Source organism: Sipha flava, unplaced genomic scaffold (assembly GCF_003268045.1).
Source record: "Sipha flava isolate LNK unplaced genomic scaffold, YSA_version1 76_pilon_pilon, whole genome shotgun sequence".
NCBI lineage: Eukaryota > Metazoa > Arthropoda > Insecta > Hemiptera > Aphididae > Sipha > Sipha flava.
In genome coordinates, this window is record NW_020273616.1 from 3,287,407 (window position 1) to 3,308,396 (window position 20,990).

The window sequence follows — 20,990 nt, forward strand, 5'->3', positions numbered from 1 at the left end:
TGAGAAATCGATTTTTTGCTACAAACATTTTCATCTTCTCAAAACTTGTACCAACCACTTGCAGTATATATTAATACAGTTTAAAAATTAATGTTAACAATTCAAGAATATTCAATACCTTTTGGTCAATAATAGGGAATTTACGTCCTTTCTTAAAGTATTCCAGAGCTTTTTCTTTATAACCATTTTTCGCAAATGATTGGCCCACTAAATAATAAAATTCTTCAGTATATGATTCATAGTTACGAATAGATTCCTCAAATTCTAATAATCTTGAAGGACAATCCAATTGCTGTTGCTTACTGGTACTTCCCAAATATAAACTGATCAATGATTTGGAAATTATGTTTCTTCCTTGTACTGCTAATTTAACCTACAAAAATTATTTTATTTACTCACCGTAAATATAACCACAGATCATTACACCCTGTAGATATACATTAAAAATTTACTACAAATATTGATACACTATTTTCGGTTGAGTCAAGAATCATAGATTACTTCATTCATTTAATATATTGTTAATAATCTAATACATTTTTACAACTCCGTACTTGGTTTAGAATATCTACGAAATACTGTTGACTTATCTTTAAAACTATGAACCAAAAACAGAACCGAAATATTTGATAACAATCAGGTTTGAGAATTTTAAATAATATACATAATTTACTTTGCATGCAATTTTAATCCTCGCGTATTTTAGCATTTTATCGTCTGTGTATATTTTAATAGCTTCTCGGTAAGCTGAATTAAACGAATGTCTTATAAAAAAACATTGTTTAATCTTATTACTGAAAAAGCAAGCTGCAAGAAATAAAGCTCTCCATTTATAACATCTGGCCCTTTCTTTAGCATTCTTTTCTCCTTTCAAACATTTATATGTATAGTAAATTGCTAAAAAAAAAATTGAAGTGTTTAATTTTTATAAACAGATTTAGTAAAAATAATAATTATATGAGAGTCAGAAAAATTAATACTAACATTTAATTGAAATATATTATATATATATAAATTAATTATATATATATATATATACTCGTTTCGGTGTGGGTTGCGTAGAGATATGAATTTTTATAACATTATATTACATAATACAAAGTAGAGTATTGTTAAAATTTAAAGTTTACAATACTAATTATATTACCACTAATAATTAATTAACTCACCGTCCAAATAAGTATGTTTTATTCCCATTAGACTATTATTCGCTCCATGAGATTTCACTACTTCTATAGCAGACTGCATAAATGGAACCAAATAATTCATTTGTTCATTACGTGATTTATTCTGTAGGATTATTTTATTCAGTTTTTTTTTTAAATACACAAAACACTATTACAATATATTGTTATTATTTTTTTCGCTGTTATTTATTTCTGTCAATCTCGAAGTACAGTTTAATTTAAAATATTTTTAAGTTTCAGTTACGTGTTCTAAAGTATTTTCGTTTAATTATTTATTATATACACTTACGGATTTCAATTCATTTAAAGTATAATTATTATTAGCTAAGACCAAATACTATATTAAGTTTATAAATAATTGATAAAATCTTATTATGAATTATAATATACCTAATGTGAAATAATACAGTCGTGAAAAACGGGGATGGAATAAAAAAAACACATTGAAATCTCTCGTCCATAATCAAGTATTTGGTGTTAAATTTATCTTCTGATTTTCCTCTAAGAGAAAAATTTGATCATAAAACAAAATCTTATTAATTTTGTACTGTTCTCATTTTTCCAAATTGCATTATTTATTATTTAATATTTCATAACCATTAAAAGGAAATTAGTATTTACTTATTTTAATTTTATTTAATTATTTATTTTTGTTACTTACTATAATGGCCGAGAATAATGGTTAAACATTTACAATTATTTACTGATTTATCGTTATGTTTATTAAAGTAAAAACTAAAATAATTACTATTTGCTAACTGTAGTCAATTGATCAGCTCAACGATTTCATAACTAAAGAATAAACTTTTTTTAAGAAAAAAAAAAAAAACTTACCTATAATATTCTGTATAATATTCTAAAAGCACATATTATTAATCAGATTTTTTAGAATTTTGAAATGAACATTTATTTTTTCACACTAATTATCATTTTGAAACCTAATATTAATGACAATTTACTAATGATAGAATTGATAGGCATTCGATGTGTTTCTCGAATCACCAAACAAATTTTATTAATTTAATTTTAACTGATATTTAATTTTCTAAATAGAAATTAAGAAACTATATATTCAAAAACAAAATTATAAAATATAAATATATTTTTTAATCAATTTATTCTTAAAAAAGAAAATGTAGAAAAATAGTTTACTGGATGATTAAAAATAAATAACAATAATTAATTTTAAATTATCTTATTATATGGATTATGAAATAAAAACAAATAATTACCCTATAAAGTTCTTTTAAACGATTGTAAGCTGCTATTTTAATCACATCTGCTTCATTCATTATATATTGAACCAATTTATCAATATCGTCTAAATTAATTAATTTAATTTTCATAATATATAGATAATATCATTAATTGTAAGTATTCATATTTAAAAATTAATGTATGGGTACATTTCATAATATATAAATAATTTCTAACGGTTGAGTGTAGTTTAACAGTAAATAACTTTTATTATTCAAAAATCCATTCTCATTCAAATTACTTGTTAACGCATCCGTCAGAATTATTCTTTTCATCACTAAATAAATTTATAAAAATATATAGTACATACTTGTTCTATATGCTGGTGCTAATTTAGGGCCTGAAATAAATTTTTAATGAACAATTTAAGATATAATTTTGAGATGCGTATGTATGATTGAAAGAGTATATTACCTGTAAACATTCTTTTTAAGCCTGAAATTATAATTGAGACATATTATTGTTCTTAATTTATTTTTACATACTTTATAAAGTAAAATATAATGATAACTTATATCACAATAATTTTATAATATGTACTAAATTTTAAATAATTACGTTTTATAAACACAATGTAGCAATAAAATAATTTTTTGGATTGATTGTGAGTTTTTGTGAATTATTTTTATATAAAACAATATGAAAATAAACATAAAAATTAAATTTTATTTAAAGTAGGCCCCCACTGACAGCTTAAATTATTCGATCAATATTATTGATTTAGAACATTGTTGGGTGAAACAATCAAAAACACGTATATATTTCTTGTTAGAATTAAAACCTAATTAATCATTATATTATTTACTTTCATATGAAATATGAAATATTTTTTAATTTTCAACTATAGTAAAAAAAAAAAATAATAATAAAAATAATAATAGCAATAATTTTGTATTAAAATGTTATTAAGATCGATTTAGTGGTGAAAGAAATCTATCTGTGCAGATGGGTTTAATATAAAAGGTATTCTAGAAATAGCAAATATATATAAATCGCTATCGATTATTTATTTTAATAATTAATATTTCTATAACAAGTCAAATAATGCCGATAGACGATAGCAGTTGTACAGTAAAAAATAGAAGATTCGTTCAATGCAGAAATTCAATTAAATTATACAAATTAAAAAAATAAAACGCTATATCTTCAAAATCTGATAATTATAAAAAACACGTGATATCAAGTATTTACACGTTTTAAATTAAACAGTTTTTATTTGTTACCTTTAGGAATAATTGGGTTAGTTATCTGGATCAAACAAATTAACCACAAAATAATGATAGTAATCGGTATGACTTTCATGGCTAGTAGTTTAGTAAATCTGTACTTGTTAAATATTAATGAGTGCTTGAGATACGTAACTTCTTGATGGTATTGTAAATTTAAGCATAACACTATCACCTACAGCTAAATTACTGATATGTACTAAATGTATTTGAAGTTTACATGACAATAAACATCAAAAAAATTAAAAAAATTAAAATGTAAAAATTAATATTTTTCAGTTAATACTTACGTTACATATGCTTATGAGTAATTAAATTTGTTTATTTGGGAACAAAAACCATTATTTGTTGGGTTCACGTCAAGGTTTCCACTCTGTTTAACACATCGTATAACAATAAAAACAATTGGTAACGTATTCATGAAGAAAATGTACATACGTTTATGCTTAATTCTTACTAGCACGTGGCCCCAATACAATGGTACCTACATTTTTATAAATTATTATAATTATTTATAATTATATTATATATTATTATTAATTTATAATTATATCGATTGAAAATGAACTAAACTATTACCAGGGATGGTTCATTAAACTCATTGATAATTATTCAACGTGTCCAACGACCTTATTCGAAAACATTAAACGATAAAGCTACATGTAATATTCGTCTGGATTTTTTAGTGGTCAAGTGTAACGGAATCAATGATTCGACGTTATTTTTCACTTATTATCGAAAACGGGACGTTTTGGTGTGCCGAAAACCCTCCCCCCCTCCAACAACGATCAGAAAATATGAAAAACGGGTGTGTACCTTTCAAATCGGTCACCTTATGTACACGCAGCCCCCGCCGACGAAGGGAGTCGTCCGTGCACACGAGTGACAAACAGCGCGCTGCAGCGGTTCAATCGCATCAAGTTCGTACGAGTCGTCCGACCGTGCGTTACCGAACGCCAACCGTCTAAGAAAGTTTTGCCCCGACGCGATCGGCATATAGGCGCGTGTTGTGGTGACGTCGGCCGCGAGAACTCCGTGCGAGATTTCAACGCCCTAGTTGACCGACCGCTCCACAGTGTTCGGAGGCGGGCAGTGGTTGTTTTTCGGTATTTTCACTGGTGCACAATATAATATTATTAAAGAAGGTCTATCTCCCACCCCAAAAACTGATAACTCCCCACGTGTTTTGACATTTCGTACTGCAATATATGGCAAAGCCTCCCGCGGCTCGGTACATCGGTCAAAATGTCGGCCCTCCTCGAACTCCCGTGGACTTCCGGCTGTAAGGGAGGCAAGGGACAACGGCAGTGGAATGGGTCGTATAAGGAGTTTAAAAAGTACACTGTAGGTCGATAAGAGATTGTTCGTAACAAAATTTCTCGTTTAATAAAACATTTTTCGTATTCTATATGTATTATTAATACAAATAATAGCTCGATAAAAATAATATTTTCGTGTCAAAACGACCGCTTAATTGATTTCTAAAGTATAACAACACACACACACACATACACACGTATTCGTTACTGCATACTTATATTTCGATACTGCACAACGTGTGCGCTATAACACACAATATTAAACATTGGCGCTTCCGCGGTCCGGTCCGACCGACGATGATCCACCTCGTCCCCGGAACATTCGAGACGCAAACATACGCCGTCACCGGGACGATGCTATCATCAGACCTGTGCGACGAACGGTTTCCTGCTCGTTTCTCAGGACCCAGGACATGCTCCTTTCGTCCATGCGCTGGTCGAATATAACCATTGTTTCGCAAAATTACGGCTACGGTGATTGGAAGACGGCGCGGCGTATGTTGTTTTCGTCGGGTTTAACGAACCCCGCGAATCGGCAAAGTGGCATTAGGTACGTGGAGTGCAACCCTTTTTTCGTCTCGCGGCGCTAAATCAGACGTGACGTGACGAGACGTCTAAGGACGACGTGCCTTTGCGGTTAATGCGCCGTCGCCGGTCGCGACTGTTAAGTATATTTTCCTTGAAATGCGCGTGTTTACCCCTCCGAATGACAACGTTATTTGCATTCGAAATGTTAAATTACGTTTCGACGCCAGTTTTGTTAATCGACGCAATTAGCACTCTAATACTGTTTCATAACATTGACATTTCCCAAAGGCTTTGCGCCGCCGAACAAGCGAACTGCGACTCGCGCCTAATGGCACACGCGCCGCTAGACCTAATCATGCCTCACTTCGCGCGGCTTCTCCTCCGTCCGGCCGTTTGTCGCGCGCTTGCGTATTAATCATCTGACGTTCGTCGGTGCCGCCACGAGTGTACATTTATATTATTATCATCATCATCATCATCATCATCATCATCATCACCGTCACCGTCACCATCGCCGCCGTAGTAATTTTCATTAATATTATTAATTTCGCCCGATTGCCATGTACACACCGTTTATAATGTGTACATGATACATTTTTTACGCGCGTAATATTATGCATATTACGTCGTCAATGTTTCGTAACGATTAGACGAACACCGTTCCTCTGGTTACCGCGATCGCGTTTTGCAACAGTAAACACGTCCTATTTGGGATTCGTTTAAAACAAATAATTTCGTTCGTCGTACTTCGCATCGGGATTATTGAAAGAATGTTTCCCTCGATGAGTAGCGACAAAGTGACCGTCCGTATCCCCGAAGAATTGCCGGTGCTAATGAAGAAAGTCATTATAGAGATGCAATATAATTATATAATATAGGTATATAATTATAGACGTGCGCGCGAATGCGATGCTTCTCCTATAATGGTTAATCTCGATGCCGTGATGATTTGACGATTCGTCTAAAGCCGATACCATACGACTCGTGTACTTGCCGAGTTTGTAATTATGTTGCTCCTACACGACTCGTGTGCACGCCGATTATTCGTCAATCGTATACACTTTGCTCGTCATCGCCAACGCTCCAACACGACTCGTAATACAATTCACAAGTAGGTATATACATTTAAATAGTTAAATTTTTTTTTTTTTAAAAAAAATTAAATAATAATAATTAAAGATTATTTAAATATTGACGCCGATTGCCGAGTGCACGGTTCGTGTGGGAATGACGTGCGACGACTACTAGTAATACTGCTGCTAAAATAATGACAATAAATAATAGTCTGTTTCGAGGGAAATCCAAGATTAAGTTTCGTATGAGCACGAGTCACTCGTGTTGTATCCGACACCGACGGGATACCGCGAGTGACTCGGCGAGTAAAAATGGGCGGTACTCTTTTCACCCAAAAATGACCTTCTTCTTTTTGCCCACGTCCTCTTTTCGACCAAAAATGAAAAAACAGTTTCCTCTTTTCGCCCAAAAATAATTGTATTCTTTTCGCCCATGGTTTCACGTTTTACATTTTGGAAACCACTGTCTCAAAATTAATAATTTTATAAATATGAATAGTAAAAAAATAATCAAACGTTCGTTTATTAGTTCGATGTAACAACGAACGATAATCGCAAATAATAGGTTGATAGTTTAGAATAGTTGTGCTATTAAGTAATCAGCCAAAAACAGTTTGTTCATTTTGATATAGGTATCATGAGAAATTATTGACATTATGATACATGAAACATATGAACGAACAATAAATGTTCTACTACATCGCCGTATATTAACATTAAGAATTTTGAATTATTTTCGTGTTTATTAATAATAAAAATATTTAAAACTAATTTTAATTTAAATACTTATTACTAAATATTGTTTTGATTTTTTTTTTTCCTATGTAATATATACTAGTGTTGGCCAACGATATAATTGTTATTTATTTCATTAATCAACCCCATATCATAATTTTTCGATAGTTATTTTAAGATATCTATATCAAGATTATAAGAAAATACCCACTATATTGATATCCTACCGATTTATCGATATCGTTGGCCAACACTATTATATACGCATCGGATACTTTTTTATTCAGGTACTTTTTCCGAGTAATATTTTTGTTACTGTTTTAATGGGGACTTTTTTTCAAGGTACTTTTTCCGGGTACCTCTATATTATAGTCCGGCAACTTATTTAAAAAGATTCCCACGGTAATCGGAAAAAAATATCGCATTTTACTGACATTAAATGGTGTTAAATTTTAATCAACTAAAAATTATAGTGCCACACTATTATAAAACGTAGAGGTAATATTATTATTCACAATTCATATACAATTCGTTTTATTAAATTATATTAATACATTTTATTAAAAACATTATTAAACTTATTTCATCCAAAATATTTATGATACTTAGAAAGTGGATTTACTACTGATAAATATTTTCTGGTAGTCCTTATTGTAGTTATGAGTAATAACGGGTGTCGCGTCATTTGGTCGCGGTAAAAAGAGCGCGTGTTTTAAGAGCTAGGTCATTTGGTCGCCAGCAATTTAATCGCGGTACATAAATAGCGTTAGATATTTGAGCGCGATAACAATATTATACTGTTATTGAAACTACAGTTTCATAGTTTTGGTTAATCAGTTCGCTTTTGCCATTTGAGATTTAACGTGTGTGCAGTGTGCTAAATATATTATTTAATTAATTAAATTAAATTGTATTAATTATTTAATTAATATTATGGCATTAATGTATGTATTAAGTCAGAAAGGTGAAAAGTTATTAGTACACAATCATTTTATACATCGAAAAGAAAAGACCATTAATAAAAAAATTATTTGGAAATGTAATATAAGAAATTTAATTGCCGTGGTCGTGCTCACACTATAGGGGAAAGTGTTGTTAAATACATTGATCATACCCATGTACCAGATATCACGAAAATCAAATATAAAGAATTTGTCAATGAAATAAAAGAAGTAGCTAAGATTTCACAATTAACTGCACATGCTGTTCTCGGAGTAGTTACAGCTAAAGTATGTACTCGTATTTATTTTATAATCAAAAAAATATTATTATAATATTATAATTTTTTTTAAAACTGTTTAGACTGATATTAATATTGTTAATCAACTACCACCAATCAACCAATTAAAGTGTATAGTACAACGTACAAGAAAACAAATCAGTTCAGCACCACCTAATCCAACAACATTATCTGATCTAAGTATTCCAGATGAGTATAAAAAATCTGTATGTGGTGAACCATTTTTATTATACGATAGTTTTGAGGAGAATATTGATAATAAACAAATTTTATTGTTTTCAACGTTAAAAAATTTAGAAATATTACAGAATAGTTATTATTGGTTTGCCGATGGCACATTTTTGTGGGGGTTTCATCGATTCCGCCAGACCTTTTTATACTTGGGTACAAGGCTTATCGATTCCGCCAGCATCGATTCCGCCAGTGCAGGCAGTCTAAAAACGACCTATCGATTCCGCCAGGGAAAAATAATCTTCCCGGACATTTTAGTTTTATTTTACTTACAAAGCTATAGGTATTATAAATATTATATGAAATACCTGTATAAAATTGTTATCGCCAATTGATGATAATCTAACTTGTAATGATGTGAAAAACGACTAATAGTCATGTCCTACGCTAATGTGGTTAGTCTCAATTTATCATCGTGTCATTATACTTCGCAATAATGAATTTCGAAATCGTAGCTGGTGAACGAGAAAATGACTTAGTTATTTATCAAAATGAAAAATTTATTAAAAGATTATGAGGCTAAAAAAATTAACCGCTCACATTTCATTAGTTTGGCATCATCCCATTATAAAAAATAATATTGTAAAATCCATCATACTATGAAAATATCATTGTATAACTTAAAACTATATTTGACAAAATTAATTGTATTATTATATATATATATATATATATTGTACTGTATTAATTATTATACTGATTATTAATTTTTAATTAATATTTTTTAGAATTATTTTTTAGATATATTATTATTATTATTATAACAGAAACAGGTTGACAGCAGCAGTTGCCAGGTCGAGGTAGAAATTGGTAGGTGGCGGAATCGATAGGTTGTTTTTAGACTACCTGAACTGGCGGAGTCGATACTGGCGGAATCGATGCTACATTGGCGGAATCGATAGGTCCCCATTTTTGTGCACTCCAAAATTATTTACTCAATTTTACACGATTCATAGCATTATATATACAAATGTGATATCATTAGTTTACGTTATTTTGCCCGATAAGTCTGAAGATACATATCGCCGAATGTTTGTTGCATTAAATTCGATTAAATCTAATCTTAATCCAAAACATTTCATGTTAGATTTTGAAAAGGCCGCCATGAATGCTGTAGTACATGTTTACCCTGAAACACAGGTTAAGGGTTGTTTTTTTTCATTTGGGTCAATCTTTTTGGTGTCATATCCAAAGTTTGGGACTTCAGAAAAAATATTCAGAAGATCCAGAATTTTCATTATGCTTACGTAAATTATTGGCTTTAGCTTATGTCCCAGAAAATAAAGTTATTGATTCTTTTGAATCATTAATTAGTACAGATTTTTACGAAAAAAATCAAAACTCATTAACTGAACTTCTAAATTATTTTGAAGATACGTACATCGGTAGACCGAACAGAAGGAGTCATAGAAGACCTGCATTATTTGATATTAGTATTTGGAATTGTTATGAATTAATCCAAAAAGATATTCCATGCACAAACAATGCAATAGAAGGTTGGCATAACCGTTTTAATTCTATGTTGAATGCAGTTCACCCGTCCAAATGGACATTTATTAATGCATTAAAAAAAGAAGACAATTTAAATCAATTCAATGTCAAACAAGCAATTGCTGGATATTCACTTCCTAAAAAAAGAAAATATAAAGATTCAGCTTTACGGATTAAAAATTTGTATTGCAATTTGAAATTAAACCTATTGATGGATATTTAAGGGGCATCGCTGCAAATTTTCAGCTACAAATTTAGTATAATTATGACTATAATAATATGATAATATTGACTAGATTGTATGAACATATTGATTTACACTAATTTTGATTGTATTATAATTTATTGTATTTTTTATATTAATTTTTTTTTACTAAACAGTGTTTATAACATATCAGTGATTTTATAATAATTTAAAATTATGGTTTTTTTTTACTTTGCGCTCTTATAATGTGCGCTCTTTTTGCTTACGCGATTAAATTTCTCGCGACCAAATGACTTCGCTCTCATGACGCGCGCTCATTTCACGGCGACCAAATGACGTGGAACCGTAATAACGATAGATTTCTTTTATGACATACAGTCAACATGAACAATAATTGTTTAATTATATGATTTACGTTAATTATTAACGAGAACAATTTTTTTTTCTTTTCAAATTATGATGATATTTTGTCTGTGATTCTGTGTATTTGGTGAATTGTCGATTGCTGTGAACGGAATCCAAATCGATTATTTGGAATTATTTTCTTTTTTTTTCACCTTGGATTATTTTTACGTAATCAAATGTTTTTCATGCTATTTTTGTATGATTTGTTATTATTATAACCCAACAGTACAAATCGAGTATCACAGTTGATTTTATATAAAAGTATTATAAAATTTAAAAAGTATTTAAATACCCAAAAATTATAGCTATGAACTAAAAAAAAAAAAAAAATACTTTTATCGATTTACAAGTACGCAACAATAACATTACATGAATATTGTTAATAGTTGAGAATTGTAAATGTAAGACATTACCAAGTTTGTATGACTGTAAAAGAAAATATTGATCAGTGTAGTAGAGATAGCTTACGGTGGTTGTGTGGTGCTCACAGAACTTTTGATCATGTAAAAATGTGATTTTTGTTCGTATAGGTGTTGCGTAAACAGCCTGGTGACAGTGAACATGAGATCTTATCGTTCATAGCCGATTATCTGGATCGTTTACTGGAGGAAAGACGTAAGAATAGTAGTATGTCGGATCGAATTCATCATAATCCTCTCGGTTTTTTATTTATAACGTTGACATTTATTTCTAGAAGATTTTATGAATATGGTGACAAATCTAACCAAGACGGACGAGGCGAAATACATAGATAGTTTGAAAGAAACCAATAAGTACACCGACGAACAGTTGGATAAACTCGCTATCACTATCCAAGTTTGCTACAACTTTGTTATTTACATTATTACGTTTATTTTGTATATTAAATTTTTAAACGCACACTTATTGGCAGTTACACTGAAGATTACATCGAGATAGAAATCTGAACATCAACTTGATTTTTTTTTTTAAATCGTGTTAACTGTGTTTACAGTCTAATGTCAGAATACAAATTAAAAGTTTCAAACGCTTTCAAAGTTTTACTGTTTAGATTTTTGACATTAATTAATTTTCAACCAATTAAATCATATTTGTGAATATATTCCGTACTTAAAAATAATCTTTCTTTTTCGAGTAGCGAAAATGGAGGAAGTATAAAGGGTACGATCGCGGTGATTTAACTGCTAAAGATATTCCCACAAACGGTAAAACTAATCATTTTTCTATTATGTAATGTTATTATCTAAATTGTGGTTGTTATTGTGAAAAGGTATATTCAAAACGCTTATCGGTGATGATATATCTTTCAACACCGCGTACAAGGCTGCAGCAGTAATACAAGTAAACGTTCTCGATAAATATATTTAGCTTACATTTTATTATATCAACATTATATTTTAATTTTGCTTCAGAAATTCTGGAGTAAGTTTAGACCGTTTGATTCGAGTAAACGATTTAAAAACGAGGACATTGAAGAATTAAACTTCGAATGCATATCCGAAGATGACATGTTGCGTGTAAACGTGGTGAAGAATTGCCAGAGGCTATGTGCCGCCTATTCCAAACTTAATAAATGACTCGTTTGAAAATCTAAGCGTGATTGACGAATACGATAATGTAATGGAAATCTCCGAAGGCAAAGAAATAAATTATGATTAATTATTTATATTTCATTGATAACGCGTTAAACGGAAAAAAAAACCAATTCCAATGAGTCCATTATTCCAATTATTAAATTAGTTGTAGGAAACGCGGTATTAAAATTTTTAAAATAATAAAGTATCTAGTGTTTTGCTTAAATTAATAAAGATATATCACTCTCACACTTTAACGAATGCTGAAAACTAAAACAATAATATTGACATATATTTTAAGCTCATACACGTATGAGTAAAATACTTTACAATTTAGGAACATACAAATTATACCCTAAATTATAATGATGGAACTATTTCAAAATAATTTATTAATTCCAATTCGTATTGGCCCATAAAATGGATAATTCAAAATGCATTTCGACTCATTAACAGAGATGAATGACGGTCGTCCCGTCACCACCATGCCGACATTAGGAGTACGGTGAAAACAGGCGATATTGTAATCGATTTCTTGACGACGGGCAAGTCAGTCACACTCGCCCTAAGTATTATCCACTCTCTCTTTCTCTCTCTGTATGTATATACATACATTGTACACACATGTACATGTATACATTATTAAATAAGAGAGTTAACAACAACGTATTCGCATTAGCCGGAGAGTTTGTCGGCTGCTGCAGCGGTGACGGCGGTAACCCAATATAGCACTCGGCGAGGGTGTCATCGCAGTCGACGGTGAACAGTCTATGCTAAGGTCCCGGAGCCGAGTGCGAGCTGTAATGAAATAAAAACAAGGTATTTATAATGACATAATCGAATGGTCGCGGCCGGTGCCCGACAATTTGAACCCGGAGGCTGATGAACGTGCGCGTGTCCGGGTTGCCGATGACCGAAATAATCAGGAATCTCGCACGCCGGACACGTACGACCGATAATATTACCGTCTAATACGTATGTGTGTGCGCGTGCGCGCGCGCGCGCGTGTGTGTGTGTGTGTGTACGCGAGAAGCAGTCGAAAACGAAATTGATTTTTGAGCAGAGAAGAAATGTGCACGAGAGAGACGAAGAGGTGTACATCGTCGGGATATCGTGTCTGCATTGTGCGTGAGCACGGAGGGGATGAAACAACGACGCGTGTTCTCAAAATCAAACGCGCGTATAATGAAATGAAAGGATTTTCGTCGCGTCGAGAAGAACAAGACTGCACGAGAGAGAGACAGAGAGCGATGACGGTGACGGTGGACGAGAAGGATCACGCGTGAGCAGAACGGTTGACTTTGTGCAAATAGAATTACCTTGGGTACGGTACGGAGGCGGAAGGAACATTATTGTTGAATGTAAAAATTCGTGTTTGCATTCTTCATCTCTTCCGCTCGTCCGCCAAAAAGTGTATCATCTGTCCGCCTGCCCGTGTGTCTGCCACATTTCCGTGGTCTACAGGATTGAATACGAATTCAATTGAGAGACCAGATATGACTCGTCTGCTGCCGCCACCAATGCCGCTAGTTTTCAATATCTGTAGGCACGCGATTCCTACCCCTGTACACCGTACGGGAATACGTATTATTTTTATGCAACATAATATTGTGTTCGTTGCCGGATCGACGGCGGCGACGCTTGTCTCCCGTCGTACCGGGAATGCAAATATTATTAGTCTGAAAATTATTATTAAGTCATGTATACGAAAACGACGAGTGCATATTCGAAAAGTTTTCTCATATAATGCGATCTAAGACGGGGGATGAGCGCGGCGGCGCTTTGATATTGTTGTGTGGAGTACGTATACCGTGAAACCACGGACGAGTTTTACGATCGTATAATTATATATATATATATACGTATAAGAGTTCTTAAAAATATTAAATCTAACCGAGCGAATAATATTCGAGAGACCGATCCGGCATACGTAATAATTTATTCCTGATGCACGTATACATACGTACTCCTCGAACTGGAAATTGCGCACAGTCTCTGTTCGTATTGTAACAGAAACAATGAGCGAGCAATATTGTTTTCAATCAGTACGTATAATGCGTGTAAATATCGTCTGAATAGTTCGACTAGAAAAATCGTTCGGTTAGTAATTGTTACGGCATGTTAACGGCATCGATTCCTAAGGGTAATGTTTATTAATTCAATGTTAGCACCGATTGGTACTAGGACCGCGAACCGCATCTCAAATGACGGGTACAAACTAAAAAAAAGCTGTTGCTCTGGTTATAGGTTTTAAAGTTGTGCGTACTAAGACTACGCGTGAGGCGTAAAATTGCATACGGCTATCATACACCGCTCGTACGATTGATTATGAGTTAACGGGTTTGGTATCAAAATAATCTTCGTTCGAGGAAAACGTTGGGCGTCGAGGCCGTTTAGTGTTGATCGTTCAAAATCCCGAACGTCTTTAATCCGACATCGAGAGGAAGCTATCAACAGGGATACGTGGCAGTACAGAGCATTATAAGGTGCATAAGCATTATGCGAAACGTGCGCCTATATTCGTGGACGAGTTACGATTTACACGCGGTTGGATAAGAGAATAAATAACATTATTTATGTATTACGCGCCGTGGTGAGAAACGGCGAACTTCACGGCACCACTACGGTTCGCAATCGAAAAAGAAATTTCCGTAAACGGGAAAACGGGGAAAGGCGCGCGGGCTAGAGTGAGAGGTCTATTAATGAGACCGGAAGACTGCAGCGAGTGTATTCAATCTCGCGACAGCCTACATTATTTGCACGCATAAAATATATTCGTATGCGTACGAGGCGACGAGATCGACGGCGATGACGACGTTTATTTAAATTAAAAATAAATCAGACCGGTCGCCGCAGGGCCGGAAAAGTGGCTCTCGCGCCCCGCGTAATATTTAATGTGTATACGTGTAGGCACACGTAGGTAAACGTCGGAGAAGTTGCATTTTTCAAACGGGCTGTGCGACGAAAAACGACGTCTACAGGGAAAACTACGTTATCCGAACGCGGGGCATAATGTGCACGGTAACACACACGCGCGGAGACGAGCTGGCTGAACTGATGGCGGCAATCCATCACGCGCGCGCGAGCGCGCGTAAATGATGTCACCCGACGGAGTGTGTTTTTTCTATTCGCTTTTTTTTTTCTCTTTTCAATTCTTTCGTACGCGCACCGGTCTACTATTACTGTACCGGCACTGCTACGGGGTGGATTTCTAGTTTTCACAACGACATTTTTAGGCCAAACGCCGGGGCGTCGTCGTCGAGCTCCCGTGGGGAAGCGACTCGTTTAGAAGTCATTTGCGTCTCGCCTACCCGTGATTGCGTCTGCTGAACTCATTTCAATACGCCAACGCTCTGAGAAACGTTTATATATATATATATATATATATATATATATATATACGAGTATGTATACACCGAAGACGAGAAAAAAAAAACACTCGATGGCCTCTTTTCGTCCCTACGCGCGTGTATTAAACGCGACGCCGTTGTCCTCGTCGGTAAATGCGCTCGGGAAACGTTCGTTCCGTCTTATATCCTTCTCCCCTAGGGACGACGACGATAACATAACACCGACACGAATATCGGACTGATACGGAACCAAGCAACTCTGTACGTGTTGTGCCCGTGCGTGTATTGCAGCGCACAATCATGACGTGTCATTTGAACGGCGACACTTCGTGTACACGTGTGCGCGTGTGTGTTTGAGCTGTGTATAAATTATAATGGACTCGACTAAAATCACAGGACCTTTTATGCAAAACTCACCGAACGGTCGAAATGCAGTGCGTGCGAATTAGCGGACTACCGCCACCGCTGAGTGACGTGTGCGTATTGAATTAACGTGTTACCGCACACTTGTGGTCAACGGTCGAACGGCAAAAGGGTGGCAGACGGGGTCGTGAAAAATTAAATTTCCATTAATTCCCAGTCATCTCTCACTTGCAGATCACGGATACAGGGAGTCATGGTGACCTTTTCGTATACGCTATAATGGTATATACGTGTGTGTGTGTGTGTGTGTGTGTATGTGTATATAGTTGCAGATGACCTGCAACGATGTGATTTCGCCCTCTCTTCACCTATCACTTCACACCCTCTTCGAAGAACGACTCGATGACCGACGGACTGTTCCTTTCGAACACGCTTGCGACATCGTAGCATAATATAACCTGTATACGAGAACCGTTTCGGTATAACAATCGCTCTTTGGATTAACTCGATATCCACCACAATCGGATAACTGTATATTATATTATCGATATGATCTGCAGTGACCGGATTTCTTACGCCAATCGGCATCATAGGATTTCTTCAAACCTTTTAAAATTCACGAGTTAAACATTGACCGTTCGAAACTATAATAATCAACTATGTTCGGATTATTTGAATATTCGTGTATTCAGATTTATGACATATCGATGCTAATACGAAAGTGTAAAAGTAGCCGTTAACAAAATCTATAAGATTCAAAATTGCTCACGGACTATGCGTGCGTGCGCATGAACGGTAATGTTCACAGCGATAATAATATTTATGCTAACAGTTCTTACGGTTCAAACATTTGGAAATGTCCGAAAGAAGCCATTTGAAATCATTTTTATATCGTTTATATCAATAGCGACTCGACGGATCATAGTCTCGCGCATTCTCTTCCGCGGACGAAGAAAAACGGTTGATCAGTTTATCTCCACTCGTCTGTAATATAAAAATAACGGTGTTCATCATTAACAGTGCTGTGTCGAGGGTAGTTTGAGGACCGCAAGTTAAAATTGACCACGGTGTGTTTTACAACGTTGGCTAACAAATAAAATTACTGATTTATCAATTAATTGTGACTACACTGCGATATACAAAACACAATATAATTATTGCGATTAATATTTATTACAAATTAATGAATCCGAATAAATAAAATGAAAAAAATGAAATCGTTTCGGGTGAAAGGACAGCAACAAAAGTAATATCCCCTGTAAATGTTACGATCATAATCCGGCCCTGATCGTTAACGTTTCGCGTACACGCCGAGCCGATGAAAAAATGATTGGATTTTGATTTTCACTCCGAGCCCGTCAGCAGCAGCATGGCTTACATACGCAAGCGGTAGGTATTTTTTTCTCTTCGCGTTACTTCATACCACGGTCATCTGCTCAGGTTAGTAGTTTTAGCCCGGGTGGCATGCATACTAACAAACGCGATGCCTGTCACGAGACCATTGGTTGGTAAATAAATGATTACATTCGAACACGATAAACATAATACCGTTTAATTATTACCTTGTTCATTAAACGATATTTAGACGTTTTATTTTGTATTTTTTCTACATACATCTGTATAAACCTTTAATTTATCACGGTTTTTTTTTTTTCAATTTTATCATTTGACTCTAATGTCTAATACGACAGTATTATTGTTTACCATTTGTTGGTATACACTATTCAGTTTTTAAATATTTATTTTTATTTTATTATTCGACTTTAGTTCTTTTGTTGTACGACAATAAGACGTTTTATATTTGTTTCATACTACTTATTGTATTTATACTATATGTACATAACAATTAATACAAATTCAATAATGTAAAATAGGTCGCAAAACTTTATTTGATAAAATAAAATTGTGCAGCGTTCGTTCGGCTGTAATTTGAATGTATCTAAACATCGACACCAGGAGAGTAGTGCAAAGGGAAGTGCACTTACATTCTCTCTGGATTAAAAAAAAAAAAAAAAAAAAAAAAAAAAAAATGTAATTTAAAAATGTAAGGCAGAGGCTATTGTAATCGTTGTAATCAGATTTTCTAACTGTCTAGAAAAACGAAGAAACATTTTACGTTGTCACAAACGGTTTGAAAAAATATTCCTACCTATTTAACTAAAGTATTATTAAGAAATCAGCGCTTACGCATCCCTCCCCCCAACGATGAAATTCCTGGTGGCGCCTACTATTACGAAGTAGAAGATATCCATGCCGACTACGTTGGCCGACCGATCCCGCGGTACGCAACACGGACCGTGGTCGCGGTCGCACGAAACCACTCCGTTGCGATGCGGCACTCTCGGCCGGCGACGGACACGCCTGGATGACTTCGACGGGGAGGCACCCTTTCCGCCACCAGAGGTCCGGGTTCATGTTAACCCGCTACACCGTGATGCGCGCGCACGTATTGTGATCGTAACAAAAGTCACCGACGCGTTTTCCGGCCGAGCTTCGGTTCGAATCGTTTGGTTGCACGGCTACCCATACCCCCAGGTCATGCCACGGGCCCAGCGAGCGCGCAAGTGGCCGCACTCGAACGTCCTCTCGACCGTGTCCCGAGTGCGACAAGGGCTGCCCTACACGCGATTCGTACGCGCCCCGTGCTGTATGCCATATGCATGCGTACAAAGTTCGTCCGTCCCTTCGCGGCGCGTACCTATTGCAACGGAACCGGCGTACTCGTTTACGAGTATTCGAAATGTAATAATGTATTATGAGAAAAAAATACTACTCAACACAGTTCGCTGCAAGTGGGCACACTTCAGAACATTTGAATCAATAAATTGCCGCGGGACGGAATTCGAAATCAAATAATGTAGTACTAGTTTTCTATAAAACATCTCTGGCAAATATAACAATAAAGATATTACGTACGCGGAACCATACAGTGTATATATTTACGTGCGTATATGTATATATTACTATGCACGATTCGGAAGGAAATTCGCCGATCGATTTTTTAAGGGTTGAGCGCGAAATTACAGTACGATGGCATCGGTCACGGGCAGAACATTAAAATGGTATGTTTTAATTTATGATTCCCCTCTAGCGCACGCCAATCACATGCGTGGCGCAATCTATGAACAATTTATCTTTATTTTTTCCCTCGTACTCTGTCCGTCGATCAAATTCTCGGTACAATACATTATGTATGCCTCCTTTGTGTAATCGAATGTCATTCGGTTCGCTATCATTATTTATGAATAAGACCGTCTCGTCGCGTGGCATGTGATATCGTTCGAAATGTTTTTGATAATTTCAAATTTAGATAAAAAAAAAATCGTATTTAAAACTGTTCCGACCAGACCATGAAAAGACCATGAAAATCTAAACTAACGTTCGAAAAAACAATAATAAAAAACACGCGATTTTCGGTAGTGCACGGATTAACTGCGCTTACTCTGTAATACTGCGACGGAAAAACTTTTGGAAAATAGTTTTTATTTATTCATAGGCGTTTAGTATTTAAGACGAACACAAAAAACTTTAGCTCCCCAAAAAAAAAAAATAAAATAAAAACATTATTATTTTTTAAAAGCAAATTGTTTAACCTGCCACGTTCCAAAACGCATGGATAAGTCGACAACTGACGAAACAGAGTATTAAACTTAAAGAGATTTTATTTTTTCACTCGAGTTTCGGAATTTCGAGTATTACCGTTTTTATGATGTATATTACACTACTGCATTCAACGGCATTACGGTCTACCATCCGTCAAATATTTTCATTCCGTGTTTCATACGGTTTGCCGACTACGATTTATGTGTGTGTGTGTGTGTGTGTGTGTGTGTGTGTGTGTGTGTGTGTGTGTGTGTGTGTGTGTGTGCGTGCATGCGTGCGTGTGTATGTGTGTGTGTGTGTGTTACTTAAAATATTATATAGTTTACCAAAATCATTCACGGTTTCGACCATATCATCATGATCAAACATTGTAAACGCGATATGACAAATTAACAAACACTACCTACAATTTTTACGCGTTTGCATAGTATTAAAATACGTATTCCAATTTGATGTATGCATCGACGGTAACGTGTCGATTAGAGTACAATATTACAACACATTCGTTTCAGTCGAAAAGCATTTAACTAGAGAAATTAATTATTTTTGTTTTCATTCCCCTTCACATACAACAGAAATCAAACTTATTTTATTTGATTTTTTTTTTTTCTACACACGTCAAAGGCACAAAGCCCGTTTCTAGCATGGTTAAAGCGACAACAATCCGCGTTTCCGTTAATAACAGCGTGGTGCTGTGGTTGTCCGTGCGTACACGACGTGTAACCTTTTTAACGGCCGGATTTGCGCGTGTAACGTTTGTGCCATCATAATAACAATATTAATATGTACCACCTACTGTATACAAGGGGTACACCACTTATTCGAATAGAAATCATAATCTTGTAAGTTATTACAAGTTATTTCGCGAAGAGCGGGGAAACATTGGATTACATACTACGCAGACTTTTTCTAACGAGTGGGAGTTTAATTTTTTATTCATTTTGCTGAAAAAAAAAAAAAATCGCACATTCTCTTGTTCGAAACTGTACCCTTTTAATCTGGTCGTAACCAAAAATACGGCCCTTTTTTTACGATACACACAGTTTATCATATATGTATATATATATATATATATATATATATAAGTGTAGGTACATATTTACGAGGTCAAAGGTGTACGGAAAAAAAAGGGATGAAAGCCTTTATCAATTTATTTACATACTAATCCATATACTTTTTTTTTTTCGGTCCGGTCTCGACTAATACCCCGAATATCCTACGGCT

General features: G+C 34.5%; 4 protein-coding genes across 5 annotated transcripts in view; 3 read left to right on the forward strand and 1 right to left on the reverse strand.

The window, feature by feature from the left end:
• LOC112692807 overlaps nt 1-4,570 on the reverse strand; it is a 4,886-nt gene extending 316 nt beyond the window's left edge. Inside the window, exons 1-9 of one of the 2 annotated variants that reach the window (XM_025567600.1) lie at nt 4,487-4,570; nt 4,109-4,154; nt 3,961-4,043; nt 2,859-2,879; nt 2,755-2,784; nt 2,420-2,508; nt 1,170-1,290; nt 674-897; nt 119-373 (exon numbers count right to left, since the gene is read on the reverse strand). In XM_025567600.1, the coding sequence (XP_025423385.1) occupies nt 119-373; nt 674-897; nt 1,170-1,290; nt 2,420-2,508; nt 2,755-2,784; nt 2,859-2,868 (729 nt within the window). In that variant the 5' untranslated portion in view covers nt 2,869-2,879; nt 3,961-4,043; nt 4,109-4,154; nt 4,487-4,570. Of the gene's footprint in view, nt 1-118; nt 374-673; nt 898-1,169; nt 1,291-2,419; nt 2,509-2,754; nt 2,785-2,858; nt 2,880-3,667; nt 3,912-3,960; nt 4,044-4,108; nt 4,155-4,486 lie in introns of those variants that run through there. The other variant, XM_025567599.1, reaches the window with a different exon arrangement.
• A 1,729-nt stretch (nt 4,571-6,299) lies between these two features.
• Nucleotides 6,300-9,344, forward strand: LOC112692785. The gene is made up of 3 exons (XM_025567572.1): nt 6,300-6,359; nt 8,375-8,554; nt 8,628-9,344. The coding sequence occupies exons 1-3, from the start codon at nt 6,300-6,302 to the stop codon at nt 9,129-9,131; spliced, it is 744 nt and encodes a 247-aa protein (XP_025423357.1). The 3' UTR covers nt 9,132-9,344.
• A 159-nt stretch (nt 9,345-9,503) lies between these two features.
• On the forward strand, nt 9,504-10,510 carry LOC112692786. Its single transcript, XM_025567573.1, has one exon. It carries the CDS (start codon nt 9,917-9,919, stop codon nt 10,508-10,510), a length of 594 nt encoding a protein of 197 aa, XP_025423358.1. The 5' UTR covers nt 9,504-9,916.
• A 710-nt stretch (nt 10,511-11,220) lies between these two features.
• LOC112692809 lies at nt 11,221-12,548 on the forward strand. Its single transcript, XM_025567601.1, has 5 exons — nt 11,221-11,524; nt 11,595-11,713; nt 12,015-12,081; nt 12,147-12,217; nt 12,289-12,548. The coding sequence occupies exons 2-5, from the start codon at nt 11,600-11,602 to the stop codon at nt 12,451-12,453; spliced, it is 417 nt and encodes a 138-aa protein (XP_025423386.1). The 5' UTR covers nt 11,221-11,524; nt 11,595-11,599; the 3' UTR covers nt 12,454-12,548.
• The last annotated feature ends 8,442 nt before the right edge of the window (nt 12,549-20,990 follow it).